Raw genomic sequence first — 15,970 nt, 5'->3', positions numbered from 1 at the left:
TTCTTGAAAATCACAAAACCCTATTTTTATAGTACTGTTTGGGCTAGGTTGATTAAGCATCAACCATAGCGTTACTTTAACATTCTCTCTCAAACTTGATTGATCGAGCATTGAACGAGCTTCGACCAAGGCTCTCGAGAACTTTCTGTCTCAAGTTCAGTCGATTGTGCACATCACTCGATCGACCGAGAGGGTTCTCGAAGCACTTTATTTTTCAAAAATGTCCACCTTTTTTTACCACTTTTCACTCCAACTAGTCCTTAATTATATACATACTTTATATTAGACTTGCACAGCAATGACAGAAAATTCTCTTCATATACTCATTTAAAGTAGTAATCCCAGTTTTCTTCATACATTTGTGTACTTCTCACAATTGACAATCACAGGCTCTGCCATCTTTTGTCTAACCCACATGTAATTTCCGTCTCATCTAATAATCCTTCATTTGGCCATAAATTTCACCTATTTGGTGGCCAAAGAATTTGGTACACAATAAATAAAAATAGATAGTTTATTATCTTTCTTGCTGGTCAGACTCTTGAATTTTTCAACTCCAAATAGTGATGATACTTGAGCAAAAATCAAATATTTTGTAGCCTCCTATGAGTTGATGCATGCTTGAATTTCTTCAAGTGTTTTTCCTTTAGTTTCTGGGACCAACTTTGCCACAAATAGAACAGTCATCACAGAGAATGCAGAGTAGATGAAAAAAGTGCCTGGAAAAGAACAGAAAGTGATAGTCAGTACTTGTAAAACAATGCAAACAATGCACTTGTTTTGTGCTCAATTGGGAAGTTTTCTTTACCTGAAGCACTCCAACTCATAAGAAAGTTGAAGGTATAGGAAATTGCCCAAGCACCCAACCAATTCACCAGCACCACCAAACTCCCAGCAGCCCCCTTCACATTTATTGGGAAAATCTGGGAGAGAACAAGTTACATATAAACCCAATGATTTCTCTGCTCTCTTTTTGGTATCCAAGAGGATAAAGTAGAAGAAATGGGAACACTATAGAGCCCTAAGCTGTCTAAGATTTGCACAAATTCACTTTGAAATGTTGAAAGTTACCTCAGACATGATCAACCAAGGGACTGATCCCAATCCAATAGAGAAAGATGCTATGTAAATCTGATTTCAATAGAACAAAAAATAAATAAATAAAATAAAATCAATAAAATAAAATAAAAATCCATCTTGAATTTGCAGTTATCATAGATAATTTACCAGCACTCCAGCAACAGCAAATATTGGTACCCACTCCAGCAACAAGCTGTGGCTCTGATTCATATATAAAGACCACAAAATCAGGTTTTCCAGACCATAATGTGACACAAACAACCTTAAGAATAATTTTGATGATTTACCTTAAGAATGAATGAAGTTCCTGCTAAAAAGCAGCCTAGAAATGTCCCGGTTGCAGAAGTCTACATATGCAAAACCATTTTGTATTACTCATAAGGCATCAAAATACTACTCCCCTTCCAATATTTCTTTCACAAGTTATAGAAATATATATGTCAGAACATGCATTATCTACCATTATAAGTGGCCTTCTTCCAGATTTGTCCATTAATATTGCTCCCACTAAAGTTATTGGAACCTGTGAATCAATTTAAGATAATCTGAGTTTGATTTGAAAATCGGATGACATGAATTTGAGGACATTGGCAGAAATTGAATACCTGAACACAAGCATAAGCTATAGTTCCAATTTTTCCTGAAGAAAGTCCTGCATTTTAGACAATAAAAATAGAAAATAAGTTCCCTCAAAGAGATGTTTTCAAAAAAAGACCAGTGACAAAAAAACACAAGGAAGCCCTGAATTACCAGCTGATGCAAAGGTTTCACTTGCATAGAAACCTATTCCATTTATTCCTACAAATTGTTGACATATCATCAATCCAATCCCAATCTGAAAATAGTCAGAAAAAAAGCAATGTAAGAGTAAACATAGAGACTGAATTTCTGAAAACATGAGAAAGTTGCTCACAATCACGGATCGAATATGTTTGCTTTGGAACAAATCCATAAGTTTAGCTTTTGGAAGGCTCTTTAGAGTTTCAATGTAATCCTGCCAAGAAACAGACATAGTCAGTTTTCCTCAGGCATTCCTAATTTCCTCAGGCATTCCAAATTTATATTAGGAAGCTTCAAATGGGTGTTCAGAAGGGAATTGAAGTACCTGAATTTCAGCAGCTTCACAAGTAATATCAGCATTTTTGCCACGAAGTCTTCTTAGTGCAGCTTGAAATTCTTTTTGATGGCCAACCTTTGCCTGCAAAGTAAGACTTTTTAGTCACATTTCTTGCTCAATCTCATATCTTATTTGAAAACAAAAGCGTTGAGTGCTTAGATTTTATTTAAATGCTTACCAGCCATCTGGGAGACTCCGGGACAAAGCATAGACCCACAAGCAGGAAAATGCATGGCACAAGTCCTTCAAATCAAAACCAGCACTCACTCTTTGAGTGAAGTTTTATGCTTTTTCTTTCTTTTCTTTTTTTAATATATATATTTAAAAAAAAAAAAATTACATTCTTTTGTAATCTAGTCCAACTATATAGTAAAACACTTAAAAATTTAGAACTTACCAGTCAGAGCAAGTGTTCTCCATGTTATGAGTGTTCCTATTAAGAATGCTACTGATGATCCAATGACAATCATGAGCTGCAGAGCAAGCAGAAGAAGGGGGAGAGAAGAGAATTAAGATATTAACCAATTAATCTTCAACCAGTAAGGAGCAAGATTCATACAAAAAAATGATCTTCATATTCTCAACCTGATTCAATGTTGTGAGCCCTCCACGGAGATTCTTTGGAGCTATTTCAGCAATAAAAATTGGCACCTGTTCATCCATTTTGCTAATTATTGTTAAAATTTTGAAATATTATCATTTTGTTCCAAAAACAATTCATTAGATCAAACAGCTAGCCTGACTCAGATGTATATACCAAAATACAAAAGATATAGGTGTCAAATAACTACCACATAAGAGAAAACTCCAATTCCGTATCCTGTGAATAGCCTTCCCATGTCAAGTGGAAAAGCTCCCTATATTAAAGCCACAGCAAAAAAAACAAAAGAGCAAGAACTTTCAGCAAGAATATGAAAACGTTTACTTTCTTACAATAAGAATCAAAATATGTAAATAGCACATATATACCGTGGAGAAATATATTGCAAGCCATCCTACAATGCAGAAACCAGCTGAAATCCTCATTGCCTGCTTCCATGAAATTTTCAAAAAGTTCAGCCCACCATACACCCACAGTTCCAACAGTTCCAAATTTAGAGTAAACTGCTATACAATTCTCATACAGCTTGAATGGCGTTAACATACCCCTTTTCGACCAATAAAGTCGGCAATTCGACCGCTTGTGATGGCACCGAGCATTGCACCGATAGTTAATATGGAGCCAAACATGGAGTACTGTAGTATGATCATCACATAGAAGTTGACATATAATTGATTGCAATTCATATAAATTCATATAAAGAAGAAGAGGAAGGAAATCCAACCTCGGCCAGAGAGAGTTTAAGATCTTCCCTGATAGCAGATTGAGTGGGTGCTGAATAGCCCACCTGCCAAAATAATAACTTAAGCTAAACAAACCCTTCTTTTTTTTCTTTTCTTTTTTTGTTGATTTTTGTAGTTTCAAATATTCCAAACCAAAAGAAACAACAAAAAAAGAAGTATATTTAGTAAACCCAGAAGAACCTTTGTGAAACAATGAACGATTGTTGATTTTAAAGACAAGGGAGATAAGCTAAACAATACTTACACAAGATCCAAATTCGAAAGATCCACAAACAGCAACAAATGTGCTAAGCAAAACGGTCCCAATGGATCCGCTTTCGACGCTCTTATGATCAGATTCATTGGAAACTATTTTGTCTTGCTGGATGAAAGGCTCTTGCAACTCTTCAAGGCCATTAACTTCACCATTTTCAACATCTACACATTCCCCAATTGCCATCTCTCTCTCTCTCTCTCTCTCTCTAGCCCTAGAGGAGGAGATGAAATTAAGGAAGAAGAGAAGTAAGAGTTTGTGTGAGAAAAGATACGCAAGTGTGCAAGGTATTTATACATGCAAGGGTGTCAACATGCAAGCTACCAAGATATTTACAACTTTTGTTTGATAGCATTGATTGTGGAAACTACAAAAAATAAATAGTATAATAGAAATTTGCATTGGACTGCACTTTGCATGTGGGGATCAAGCTTAGCTGTATCTGACGTGGCCAATTCAGACGATTGGAAGGGACTCTAATTAAGAAGAGAAGTCTAGTTGGAACAGACGAACAGTATCAATATAGCATCTGGATTTTCTGGCTGGAATATATTATTGATCTTCTTTAACTAATTTAATATTCTGTGCTTACGTGGCCCTTACTCGGACCGTCGGGTACCTAATAAAAGAGCGCGGCAAACGTGTGGAACAATGTTTGTCCCTTTTTTAAGTTTTTTTCCCTCTCCTTTTGTTTCTATTTTTAATCAAATAATGATAATATGAGTAGGAGTAGCCCCTTTTATTATCTTTTCATATTGAATCTCAAACCTTCCTTTCTAAAATTGAATCTTTAAATTCCTCTAACTCAATATTTATTATATTAATAATATCTGTTTTTAGGCTATGTAATTCTTATATGTATTTTTAATGGAATTAATATAACATTGTATATTTTCATATAGGAATGCTACGGTTTTTTGGTGTTTTTCTAATGTTCTCTTGATCTTACATGAATTTTTTTTTTTCTTTTTTTCTGAGACACCAGTGGGGTAAACTTCTCTTTTTTTTTTTTCTTTTTTTTTTTTATAGAAAATAATATTTTCATAGGATCAAAATAACACTAAAATAACACCAAGATCAACTGCATGTAGCATTTCTCATTCTCACATATGCGTCAAATTTTAATCCGATAATTGTTAATTTAATAAATTAAATTCAAGTAATTTATTCATACTCAATTAAAAGGAAAACCTTATCCTTGTTGCTGTCATTAATTGGCTTTATCGTATACAGCTGTGTTTAGGCTTAGATAAGAGTGGTAACGTAAGCCGACAAAGGAGTTGTTTCAAATTTTCAATGGAGTCTTAAAAGTTATAGAGACTTCTTTTACTTTCTATTTTTTAAAATGGAAAATATTTTATACTCATTTATTAATAAAAAGTAGCGAGCAATAGCTCTTACAAATAGAGTAAAAAGCTTTGAAGCAAATCATAGTTGAAACTAAAGTTACAATCAACGAATCAAATCCAATCAAAAACCATATAATCCACTAATCCATGACTAATCAACAACTTTAACCACAGATTTGCACAAAATAGACACAAACCAAAGCAAAAAACAGGAAAGAAAAAGCGTACAGGGAAATAAAACAGGAAAGTAAAGAACAAATACAGGAAAAACACACAAAGTGGATGACAGTAGCTGTAAGGAAGCCGATCGCGTGCTGGCTTGAAACTGACGCGGAAGGTGGCATTGGAAGCTCATGGTGGGGGGACGTGTGAAAAGACCTGACAGCGGACGGTGGGCGGCAAAGCAGGCATGGAGGAGATCGACGGCGCACTTAAAGTACAAGGGGGAGAGTTTGAGTGAATCCCCATGAGCGGTACCCACAAAGTGTGCCAAACAAGCAAAAAAACAAACACATCGAGAAAAAAAGGCAAATAATAGGCAAAAAAGAAAAGGGAAAAAAACCACAACACAAAACAGAAACAAACCACAGCCGGAGCGATGGATCCGAATCAAAATGTGGGATGGACATGGACGGATCCAGAGAGCAGGATGGCAGGGCACGCGTCGAGGGGATCAGACGAAGGATGGAGATTGAGCAGAGACAAAACGATCCAAAGCCAAGCTCGACCCAAAAAAGATGCGGCAGAGACTAAAGGCTGTGGAAAAAGGCGGCACTATGAAGAATGGCAAGACGGGCACAACGGCAAAAGGAGAAGGGCAAACGCTAGAGAACGAGACAAAAAAGAGAAAGGGGCGGAAGAGAATGAGGAAAAACCGCACAAGCCGAAGGGGGAGGGAGGAGGCAACGGAGCCAGAGACATCAAGTAAATAGCCTAGCTCCGGAGAGGGCGAAGGGAGGAGGGAGGTAACCAACACCTCCCTCCTCCCCAAACCAAGGTTTGCCCTACCTGTGCGGAACTCTGGGAAGAGAGCTAGGGTTTCCTAGGGGAAGAGAGCTTTTACTCATATATTAAGACCTCAAAAAATCAATAATAATTAATTGAGATTAACATTCTCAAAAAGAGAACTAGAAACTTAATTAAGAAAGAAAAAACCAGGTGGAGTTGTTTATAATTTCAAAGTCTCACCATCAATCGTAGTGATTATGGTCACGTCCATGTAAAATAATTACAGTTGAATACAATGACTAATCAAAGAGGAGTGCTACACATCTCAAATTTTCTTTCCAAAAGTTAGTTTCCAAATGATAAGTCACCATCTCATGAGATTTATTATTTTGAGAAGTGTGTTACCAACTCATGGGATGGTGACACATCATTTGAGAATCAACTTCTGGAAAGAAAATTTGAGATGTATAGCATTTCTCCTAATCAAAACCTATTTTATCTACTTTAGCTAATAAGTTTTAAAATACACCATACATCCGATTATCTATATCATTTAAATACTATTTCTTTATTATTATTATTATTATTATTTTATAAAGGTTGTATTTTTCCTAAAGATTATATTTTTCAATTTTTGGGAAAAGAGAGATGTAGAGAAAAAAATAATATATTAATAAGATTGATGCGTGAACAGTGCATGCTACATGTAGCGGTGCACTGTTCACAAATGCAACAAGAATGTATTTTCCATTTAAGATGCATAATCTGATGCAGAGGGTTTTTTAGTGTTTTGTTTATCTATTTTAAATAAAAATTAAAAATTGTTAGTTCTTAACATTGGTTGATTATTATTTACAAATATATATATATATATTACTTTTAATTTGGGAGTTAAGCAATTAATTAACTACTGTACCACTGGTTATGCTTCAAGTACTTTTGTTATGAGTATAAGTTTATCTAAGAGCATTTATATATCTTCTACAGTCTCTCTCTCTCTTCATTTTTTTTTTTTCATTGGAATAATAATCGTATATATACTTTTGCTTTATTTCCCCCATATAGTGGATACAGTGATGGCCAGGGGGAGTTGACATGAATGGGAAACCAATGGTCTGTGGTTGCTGCAGCATTTTCCTTCCTACTTATTATGAAATATAATAACGATTGGGCGAATTTCCCAATTTTGCTAAACGGTCCATCTAATATCTATTATTCATATAGAGAAGTTAAAATTTAATAAATAGCAAAACAACAAAAAAGTAATGGTATTAGATCAAAATATTTCTCGTAAAAGAGAGCCAACTGAAGTACTAGTCTGCTGGGGTACTTTGAATATTGTTGTTAACTCAAAATTGACTCTTATCTTTATCTTTAAGATGTTTTACCAAGTAAAATTCGAGTTATGAATCTACTCCAATCTCTTCTATCAATTTCACAAAAAAAAAAAAAAAAAATTATTTCTTAATTAATGCTATGAATTCTACAATTCTACCACCTTCCTTCTCTCATTAATGCACACAGTGGCGGAGCCACGTTACCTTTTGCGGTGCCGTAGCACCCTTAAGGATTTTAAATTTTTTATTTTTTTATTTTTTTATTTTTTAACCCAAGGCACCCACACAAAAAAAAAATTAAAAAAGAAAAAAAATATTATTTTTACAATTTTAACTACTCATTACCCGAGACACAACAATCCTTCCCTCGCACCTCATTTAACCCACGGCAATTTTAGCACATATTTATAAACTTTTATAAATATTTTTTTGTGATGTATATATTGTGTAAATTATTAAATTTTTATGGTAGAGAATTTTTAGAATACTAAAAAAAATTTAGTGGCACCCCCAATATAAAATGACTAGCTCCGCCACTGATTGCACGTACAACTAACAAACAGAAATATTATAGATTATGAACGGAGAGATCACAAGTGAATTCAATTGAGAGCGGAGACAAACCACAAGACAAGTTTTATAAAAAAATAAGACAACAATGCTAGGAGAATGCTGAGTCACATTTATCGTAAAGAAAAATAACTAGGAGTAGTATCCAGCTAAGCAACCTTATTCCTCCTACGGAGAAATAGTAATCTTACCAACTTCTTGGTGATTTTCTGATTCTTCATTTCTTCTGGATGTCTATCACCTTTCTCTTTCATCTTATCTCTTGCACACTCAGAATTACGTGGAACTCTTATCATTTATCCCCTTTAAAAGAACATTGTCCTCAAAGTCCGTACAACAAGGGCTAAGCATAGTAGGTAGGGCTCCACTTTTTTATTTTTTTGTGTGCAGGCGAGAAACAAGATCGAGGAGACGATACCTTGCCACACTTGAATTGATCGGCCGGTGTGAAATGAGGGCAGTGACGAGGTGTTGGAGAGAACGACAAAGGCTCGCGACAAGGGCGGGATGGTGGGTTGCGATGGGTCACCGCTGGTTCGGCCCATGAAACACGATTGAGGGGACAAGGCTGCTTGGTCCGCTGAATATTATAGATAATGAACTCCTTCAGAGTAGGAGATACACAAGCAAGGATCAATCCTCCCATTAGAGTTGAAGACAAGCGACAAGACAAACTAGCACTAAAAAACCAGCAACATCCATCCAATAACTTTTTATTTATTTATTTTTAAATAAATAATCAAAAGAGTATAATAATATATGTATATTTTTACAATCATTTATTGAAAAGGTTGATGGTAGACTGAAGCTCAAATACTGAATCTATCAAATAAAAAATTGATATATAAAGTTAAAATAATAATAATAATAATAATAAAAGATTCCTTTTGCTCTTTTCAAAATTCTAGACGTGACAGCCTATGATTTATAGGTTGGCCCCTGGTGAATCGGAACATGGGAAAAAACTCCACAAAAATAAATTAGAAAAAATAAAATATGGATGTTCATATGATTTTTATTAGGGTTAAATACCAAATATCCCTCTTGGAGTTTGATAACTTTATTTTTACTTTTATGGGGTTTCATTTTTATCACAAGACCCCCTGAGGTTTTGATAAAGGACTAAGTTAGTCCATCCATTAGTTGACTGTTAGGACTGACACATGCACCAATCAGATGATGACACGTGGCACATATTTAATTTTTTTAAAAAAAATAAAAATAAAAATAAAAAATCGATTTGGGGGTGGCTTTGGCCATGGGGGGTGGCCTGGCCACCCCCTGTAAAAACTTGGGGTGGCCGAGCCACCCCCAATGGGTACAGGGGGTGGTTTCGGCCACCCCCTTAGGCTCCAAGGGGGTGGCCGAGCCACCCCTGGTGCCCAGCCACCCCCAATTTTTTTTCTTTTTTTTTTAAAAAAAAAAAATTAAAATACTTTTTTTTTTAATTTAAAAAAAAAAAAAAAAAATTAAATATGTGCCACGTGTCAACATCTGATTGGTCAACGTGTCAGTCCTAACGGTCAACTAACAGATGGACTAACTTTGTCCTTTATCAAAACCCCATGGAGGTCCTGTGATAAAAATGAAACCCCAGGGGGTAAAAATAAAGTTACTAAACCCCAGGGAGATATTTGGTATTTAACCCCTAATTAAAAAAATTAACGGCTAATCGCATTAAGGTTTTTGAAAATCACTAACACCTAACTGCTTTTTTAATATATATATATATATATATGAAAATCATTACTCATCAGGATGAGATGAATATATAGAAGTGCAAAACTACGTCGTTTTGCACTTATATATATATTTTAGCATTTGGGTTTTTTTTAAGGTAACATTTACATTTCTTTTATGTTGGCTCATTTTGGAGCAAGCCCAATGTTGTATATTGCAACCTATATGCTTGTTAAATAGTACACATTTTGATGCCAAAAAAGGGCAAAATAAGCCAAAACTGAAAATTGGACCAAAAGGCCAAAAAAAAAAGAAAAAAAAAGAGGGAAAATAAAAACCTAATTCTCAAATTTGGTCCAAAAAACCAAAAAAGTCAGTCAGTAAAAAAAGCGGTTAGCCAGATGCGGTTAACCGCTAACCGGGCGGTTAACCACCTAGCGGTTAGTAATATGTACTAACTGCTTAAGCGGTTGCGATTAGCGATTTTAGTCACTAACCGATAACCGCCATCGCATGATCAACCCTAAAAAAAAAAAATAAATAAATAAAAATAAAAATAAAAAAAAATAATAGGACACTTTGGACAACAACATCCCAACTGGAAAAAAAAAATAATAATAATAATAATTAAAGTCTGTGATTTGATCCAAAGGTCACTAGTAATGACAGCTGAGAGATTTTATCAATCGCCAAAATGCACATCGAAAGGAGCTTGTAGGTGCGGATCAAATACTGTGGAGACCATCAAATTTTCATGGCCACGTGTGGTGATTAATCCAAGAAGATTTTTTGCATTTTTGGCTCTTTTTGTTTTTAGGTATCATATTTTTTTTGGTCGGTGCAATCGAAAATAATAATTAAACTGAAAATATTTTTGTCTAACTTATTTAGTTTTGAAAAATAATTTTTATTTATAAATTTTGTAAACTATTTTTCAAGTTCGAGTTTGAGTTTCTTCTTCTCAAACTTTTGAACCACCGCTAGAGTTCGCTGGACTTTCATCGAATGTTATTGAAAGTCGCCAACTGTTTTCCTCCATTACTCATTTTCCGCACGAGCCAAACGTCGAAAAATATTTTTTAAAATTTCATTTATAATATTTTTGAAATTTCATCGAAACAAACAACGCCTTAATAGAATGAAAATTATACTCTATATCTAAAGTGTCTAGGGCCGGGTATGAGTTTTATTTTCTTGTATTAAGAGAAGCTCATTACAATCCAAAGAACCTCTCTTTGGGCATATTTAGTAATGTTATGCATTTTGCCTAATTAAAAAATCATCATTTTCTAGTTACCTACTACTTTTTATTATCTATTTTATTTCATTATCTATTTTCTTTAAATATTACTTTTCTTTTCCTTTTTCTTAAACCACCTAGAGAGAAGAGAGAGATAAATGATTTTAACAAAAAAAAAAAAGAAAGAGAGAAGATAGAGAAATTATTAAAAAAAAAAAAAAAAAAAACGAATACATAAGGTATAGTTTTTGCTTAAAAGTAGCTAGCTAATAAAAATTAAAATATGTGTTTTATATAAGAAGAACACAAGTTGGACATATATTAGCTAAATATACACAATATGAAAGTTTTACAACATCATCTACCATGGACCAAAAAAAAAATGCCATTGACCAATCTGAACCCAACCAACATATGTCCAAAAATGCAAAAGAGAAAAACACAAAAAAGAAATGAAAAGATAAAATTAGTTGGGAACAAAGTAAAAGTAGTTAAACAGATGATTAAGTTTCATTAAATAAAGAAGAATTATTTTCTAGTTCAAATTATTATTATTTTTTAATTTAATAGTATATATATTAATATTACGGTGATCCATATTCATTTAATTTAATTTAATTTTTTTTTTTTTAAACATACATAATACAATGCATACGGTTTTTTTTTTTTTTTTTTAAAAAAAAAAAAAAGATTGGCAAGTGAAATTAAAACGATTATAATGATGTTTTTTTTTTTAATGGAAATATGAGGATTTCATAATTGATTAAAGATCACGAACATAAAACTCTTATAGAGCAGAGCAAAAAATCTTATAGCACAAAGCATAAAGCTCTGCAAAAATCATAGCCACATGCTATGAGGTTATAAAGTCATAGATACAAACAAAAATTCTTACAATAAGGTGTTATCTATGACTTCAATATTCCGCTAACCCGTGTACAAATATAGTTAAAGTGCTGATCTACTCCAAGCAGACTACATCTAAGACATGGATAGCCAAATTTCCTAACAAAATTTATTTAAACCGATCGTAAGAGATAAGCCATCACACCTAATTATTTAGGCCATGAGAGATAATCTCTCACACCTAATTATTTCTCCTCACTCATAAGGGCATATCTAGAGAGAAGAAACCTCTTATTCAAAACAAAAAAAATACAAACAAACAACAGCAGCAGTCGGGAAAAAGATGAATAGCATAAAACGGTAGAAGATAGACGGATGCATAGCGAAGAAGCCGAAGTTGCTGATTTGGTCAAATCCCCCTTATAGAGCCACAAAGCATAAAGCTCTGCAAAAATCATAACTACGTGCTATGAGATTACAAAGTCATAGATACAAACAAAAATTCTTACAATAAGGTACTATCTATGACTTCAATATTCTATTAACCCATATACAAATACAGTTAAAGAGCAGATATGCTCCGAGCAGACTACATCTACGACATTGGCAGTCAAATTTCTTAACAAAATTTATTTAAACCGGCCGTGAGAGATAACCCATCACACATAATTATCCAGGCCGTGAGAAATAACCACTCACACCTAATTATTCTTCTTCACTCATGAAGGCATATCTAGAGAGAAAAAATTCATTATTCAAAAAAAAAAAAATATATATATATATATAAACAAACCACCAGTAAGCAACAGCAGCGGCTGAGGAGGAGATGAACAGCACAAGAAAGTAGACAGACGCATAGTAAAGAGGCCGAAGCTGCTTATGCTGATCTGGTAAAAAAAATACTTACAAACATAAAGACAAAAAGAAAAAATCAGAAGCGGAAGAACAGGATAGAAGCGGAGAATAAAATGGAAAGAGAGAAACTTCCTCCTCTCAATACTGTTTTATGAGAAGAAGGGCCAAAGAATGATGGTTTGGATGCTTTGAAATGACAGCACTAGACTCTAATCATCTTCCGGCCCCGCCATAAGAAAAAGAATCATCATCATCCGTCTCTTACTCTCCAAGACGCCCGCATGCATATCATCATTCATCATCTCATTCAACACGTTTTACTGTTTTTGTAGCTTATCATTTCTCTTTCTTTTATAAACAAAATGCAAAATTTTCTGTCTAAATAATTGTTTTATGAATCCCCTCCCCACCCCAATAAAAGCTTATTATAAGGAGTTCAAAGTTAGATTTAAAAATCTAAAAGTAAATGACTATTTTAACCCTCTCTAATCTTTTACCCTTGTCATAAAATAAAATTTATATATATGCAATGCTATTTCGGGATATTCTTAGCTGTCATGGGCCCCAAGACGTGAACAAAAGCAGCAACAAAAGGCCAAAAGTAATAGAGACATTCTCTAACGTCAACTAGAGGTGGGACCCAAAAGGAAACAAAAAATTTGCCAATTTGATCCGGTAATTTTGACCAACCCTTTGGACACCATCAATCATGTTGCTTGCCGTCACAGCATCAATTTGCCAATTTGCCAATATGCTATGACATGTGCCGGCCCATTTCCGAGCTTTTTGTTTTGCAGAAAAATATCATGTGTGCCTCACTGCCTCGTCAAAAAAAATAAAAAATAAAAAATAAAAAATAGTAATTTTATATCATATTTTTTATCTCAACAATGTCGACATAACAGTCTTAACTAACCCTTTATTACTATTACTATTGTTTTGACAATAGGTAATTTAAGAGTTGATTGGAACTGTCAAATTAACCTTACAAAATAATTGTAGGATAAAAATATAATTTTTATCATTACTCAAACATTAAAAATATAAAGGATGCGTGCATGCGGCGTATATTAATTTTATATCTCAACCATGCAACCAACCAATGACACAGAAAAAGGAAGAGAAGAGAATTAGAAGTGTGAAAAGTTGGAATAAAAAAAGGGGAAGAATAGAAATTCGTGTTCAAGAAAAGAGAAATGCTATATACATTCTCATTCAGACACTCTCAAACGTGATACTAAAAATCAATATTAAATTTTAGATGGATTATATTATATTAATATGATATACACCATTAGCTACTGTTCATTTAAATCTAAAAAGCTTTCAAGACTCATTGTAGTGCCAATTTTAGGGCACATCATGTTGCTAAGAGTGTCATTTCTCAACTTATGTTTAGAAGCATTTCTAAATTTTTTTTTTTTTTTTTTTAAGGGAATTCTTTCATCTTCAGTCCATAATAAGAGATTCAGAATGTAAAGCTCTTACAGAGAAACATAGCCAAAAGCCATGAAAAGTACAACATCGTAGATACACTGAAAATCTAACAATAAAAAACATATCTACCTCCCCCGATCCAACCTATGTGCACACTTCATTTAAGGGATAGATCTACTCTGAGTAGACTAGATCTGAATACATGGATAGGTCTTATCCCTAAAGAAACAAACTTTATTGATCCGGCCATGAAACAAACCCCTCACACAGAAACTATCCCTCCTCAGCTCAAAGGCCAAGATAACACAACAAAACAAGAACAAAACAAAGAAAACCAACATCAATGCCAAGATCTAGCAAGCAAATGGCAGAGGAAACCCGGCATGTGAGATCCACACGATCCACACTCCGGCTCGCACAAACCACATATGGCGCGTGCCAAAAAGAAGAGAGAAAAAGTCTTGTGTCTATAGGGCACAATGGCATTGAGGAGAAGTGTGTAGTGGCGCGTACGGGCTTGAGCCAGCTGCAAAAGAGTAGATCGGCAACACAAGGAGCCGATCTAAGTTTCTCAACAAAATATCGACGAAACCCAAGCGCGAGAAGACACCAAAAAGACTAGGTGGAAGGGACGGCTGCTATTGTTTCTGAATCTGGATGATGCTACCAAGTTCCAAAATCAAATCATAGCAAACAAAATGAAAGAAAGAACAATAAAAAAAAAATAAAAAAAATAAAAAAAAAAAAGGGGGAGGAGGGATGGATAGAAAATCCATCCGTCCCCCTTTCAGGGTCTCACCGAAGTGGGACTAAAAAGCTAAAAGCATTTCTAATTGATCTCTCATTATCTCATCCATTCATATCAAGGGCAGGGAAGATCCCATTTGTATAGTTTGATCTTCCTAATATGTGTTCCTGTTTTAGTTACAAACCTACCACCTCGTCGGACTAGCCTCGGTTGACCTCTTAAGACCCTTGTCTTGTCTGGGTTTGGCATTTTTGGGCATAGGTGAAGGGTTAGTTTTGGCCCAGAGTATGTGTAGTCAGGTCTTTGTAAGATAAACATATGTTTAGAAAGTGATAGTTTTAGCTTTTGAAAATTTGGATTACCAAGATGTGGAGATCTAATTCTTCTATTAGTTCTAGGACTAGCCTACCCCCCTGATGTTGTTAATATTGAACATTTCTCTGTTGAAGATGATAATTATTTTAATTTTGATAAATGGATTATCCCTAGGCTTTCTACAAAGGAAGTTTATACTACTTCTGGGTTAAAACCCACCTTTAATGCTGAATACTCTATTAAAACTGTTGAACAGACATTTGCTATTTCCAGTAACAATGAAAAATATCAATTGTTCAATAAAAAATTTGTTAATGATTCTTTTACTAAAGGATTTAAGTTTTTACATATTGGATCTATTCAAATTGCTGTTAAACCTTTGACTAGACTAGGCATTAATGCTTCAGTTTTGTTATGTCTTCGTGATGCTAGATTTGTTAATTTCAATTCCAGCATAGTATTCTTGGTATGATACAATCTTCCTTGTTTAATGGCCCTATTCATTTTGATACTTTTCCTAATTTAACTCTTGCTTTAAATGATATTCATATTGTTAAAACTTTAACTTTAAATGTACTAACCTCTGGTTATAATATGGAAGAAGGTAGCAGACATCTTGCTATCATCTACTGTATTTATTACAAACTATTGAAAACCAATCTAAATCATCAAGCTGTTATCAAGAATTTTGGTAGTTCTACTATGTTAATCCAAAGTTCTACTCAGGATGCTAGTATACGAACTCCTAAAATGATTCGATGGGAGGAAATTGATCTTCCTAACGAATGGCTTTTGGAGAACGTGTCTAAGGCTGCCAGAGTAGTAAATGATACTAGTATTCTTGATTACAT

General features: G+C 34.1%; 1 protein-coding gene across 1 annotated transcript; it reads right to left on the bottom strand.

Moving 5' to 3' along the window:
• Positions 1–299: 299 nt before the first annotated feature.
• On the bottom strand, positions 300–4,055 carry LOC132180468 (Major facilitator superfamily protein). Its single transcript, XM_059593309.2, has 18 exons — positions 3,786–4,055; positions 3,523–3,585; positions 3,344–3,433; positions 3,167–3,226; positions 2,989–3,054; positions 2,783–2,848; positions 2,595–2,670; positions 2,376–2,440; positions 2,186–2,278; positions 1,994–2,074; positions 1,831–1,915; positions 1,686–1,732; positions 1,541–1,603; positions 1,368–1,427; positions 1,228–1,281; positions 1,072–1,131; positions 809–923; positions 300–719 (listed from the first exon to the last, which is right to left on the bottom strand). The coding sequence occupies exons 1-18, from the start codon at positions 3,978–3,980 to the stop codon at positions 604–606; spliced, it is 1,455 nt and encodes a 484-aa protein (XP_059449292.2). The 5' UTR covers positions 3,981–4,055; the 3' UTR covers positions 300–603.
• Positions 4,056–15,970: the final 11,915 nt, after the last annotated feature.

Source organism: Corylus avellana, chromosome 2 (assembly GCF_965113065.1).
Source record: "Corylus avellana chromosome 2, dhCorAvel1.hap1.2, whole genome shotgun sequence".
Classification (NCBI taxonomy): domain Eukaryota; kingdom Viridiplantae; phylum Streptophyta; class Magnoliopsida; order Fagales; family Betulaceae; genus Corylus; species Corylus avellana.
The sequence above is the reverse complement of the archived record's forward strand: the minus strand, read 5'-3'. Positions and strand labels throughout refer to the sequence as shown.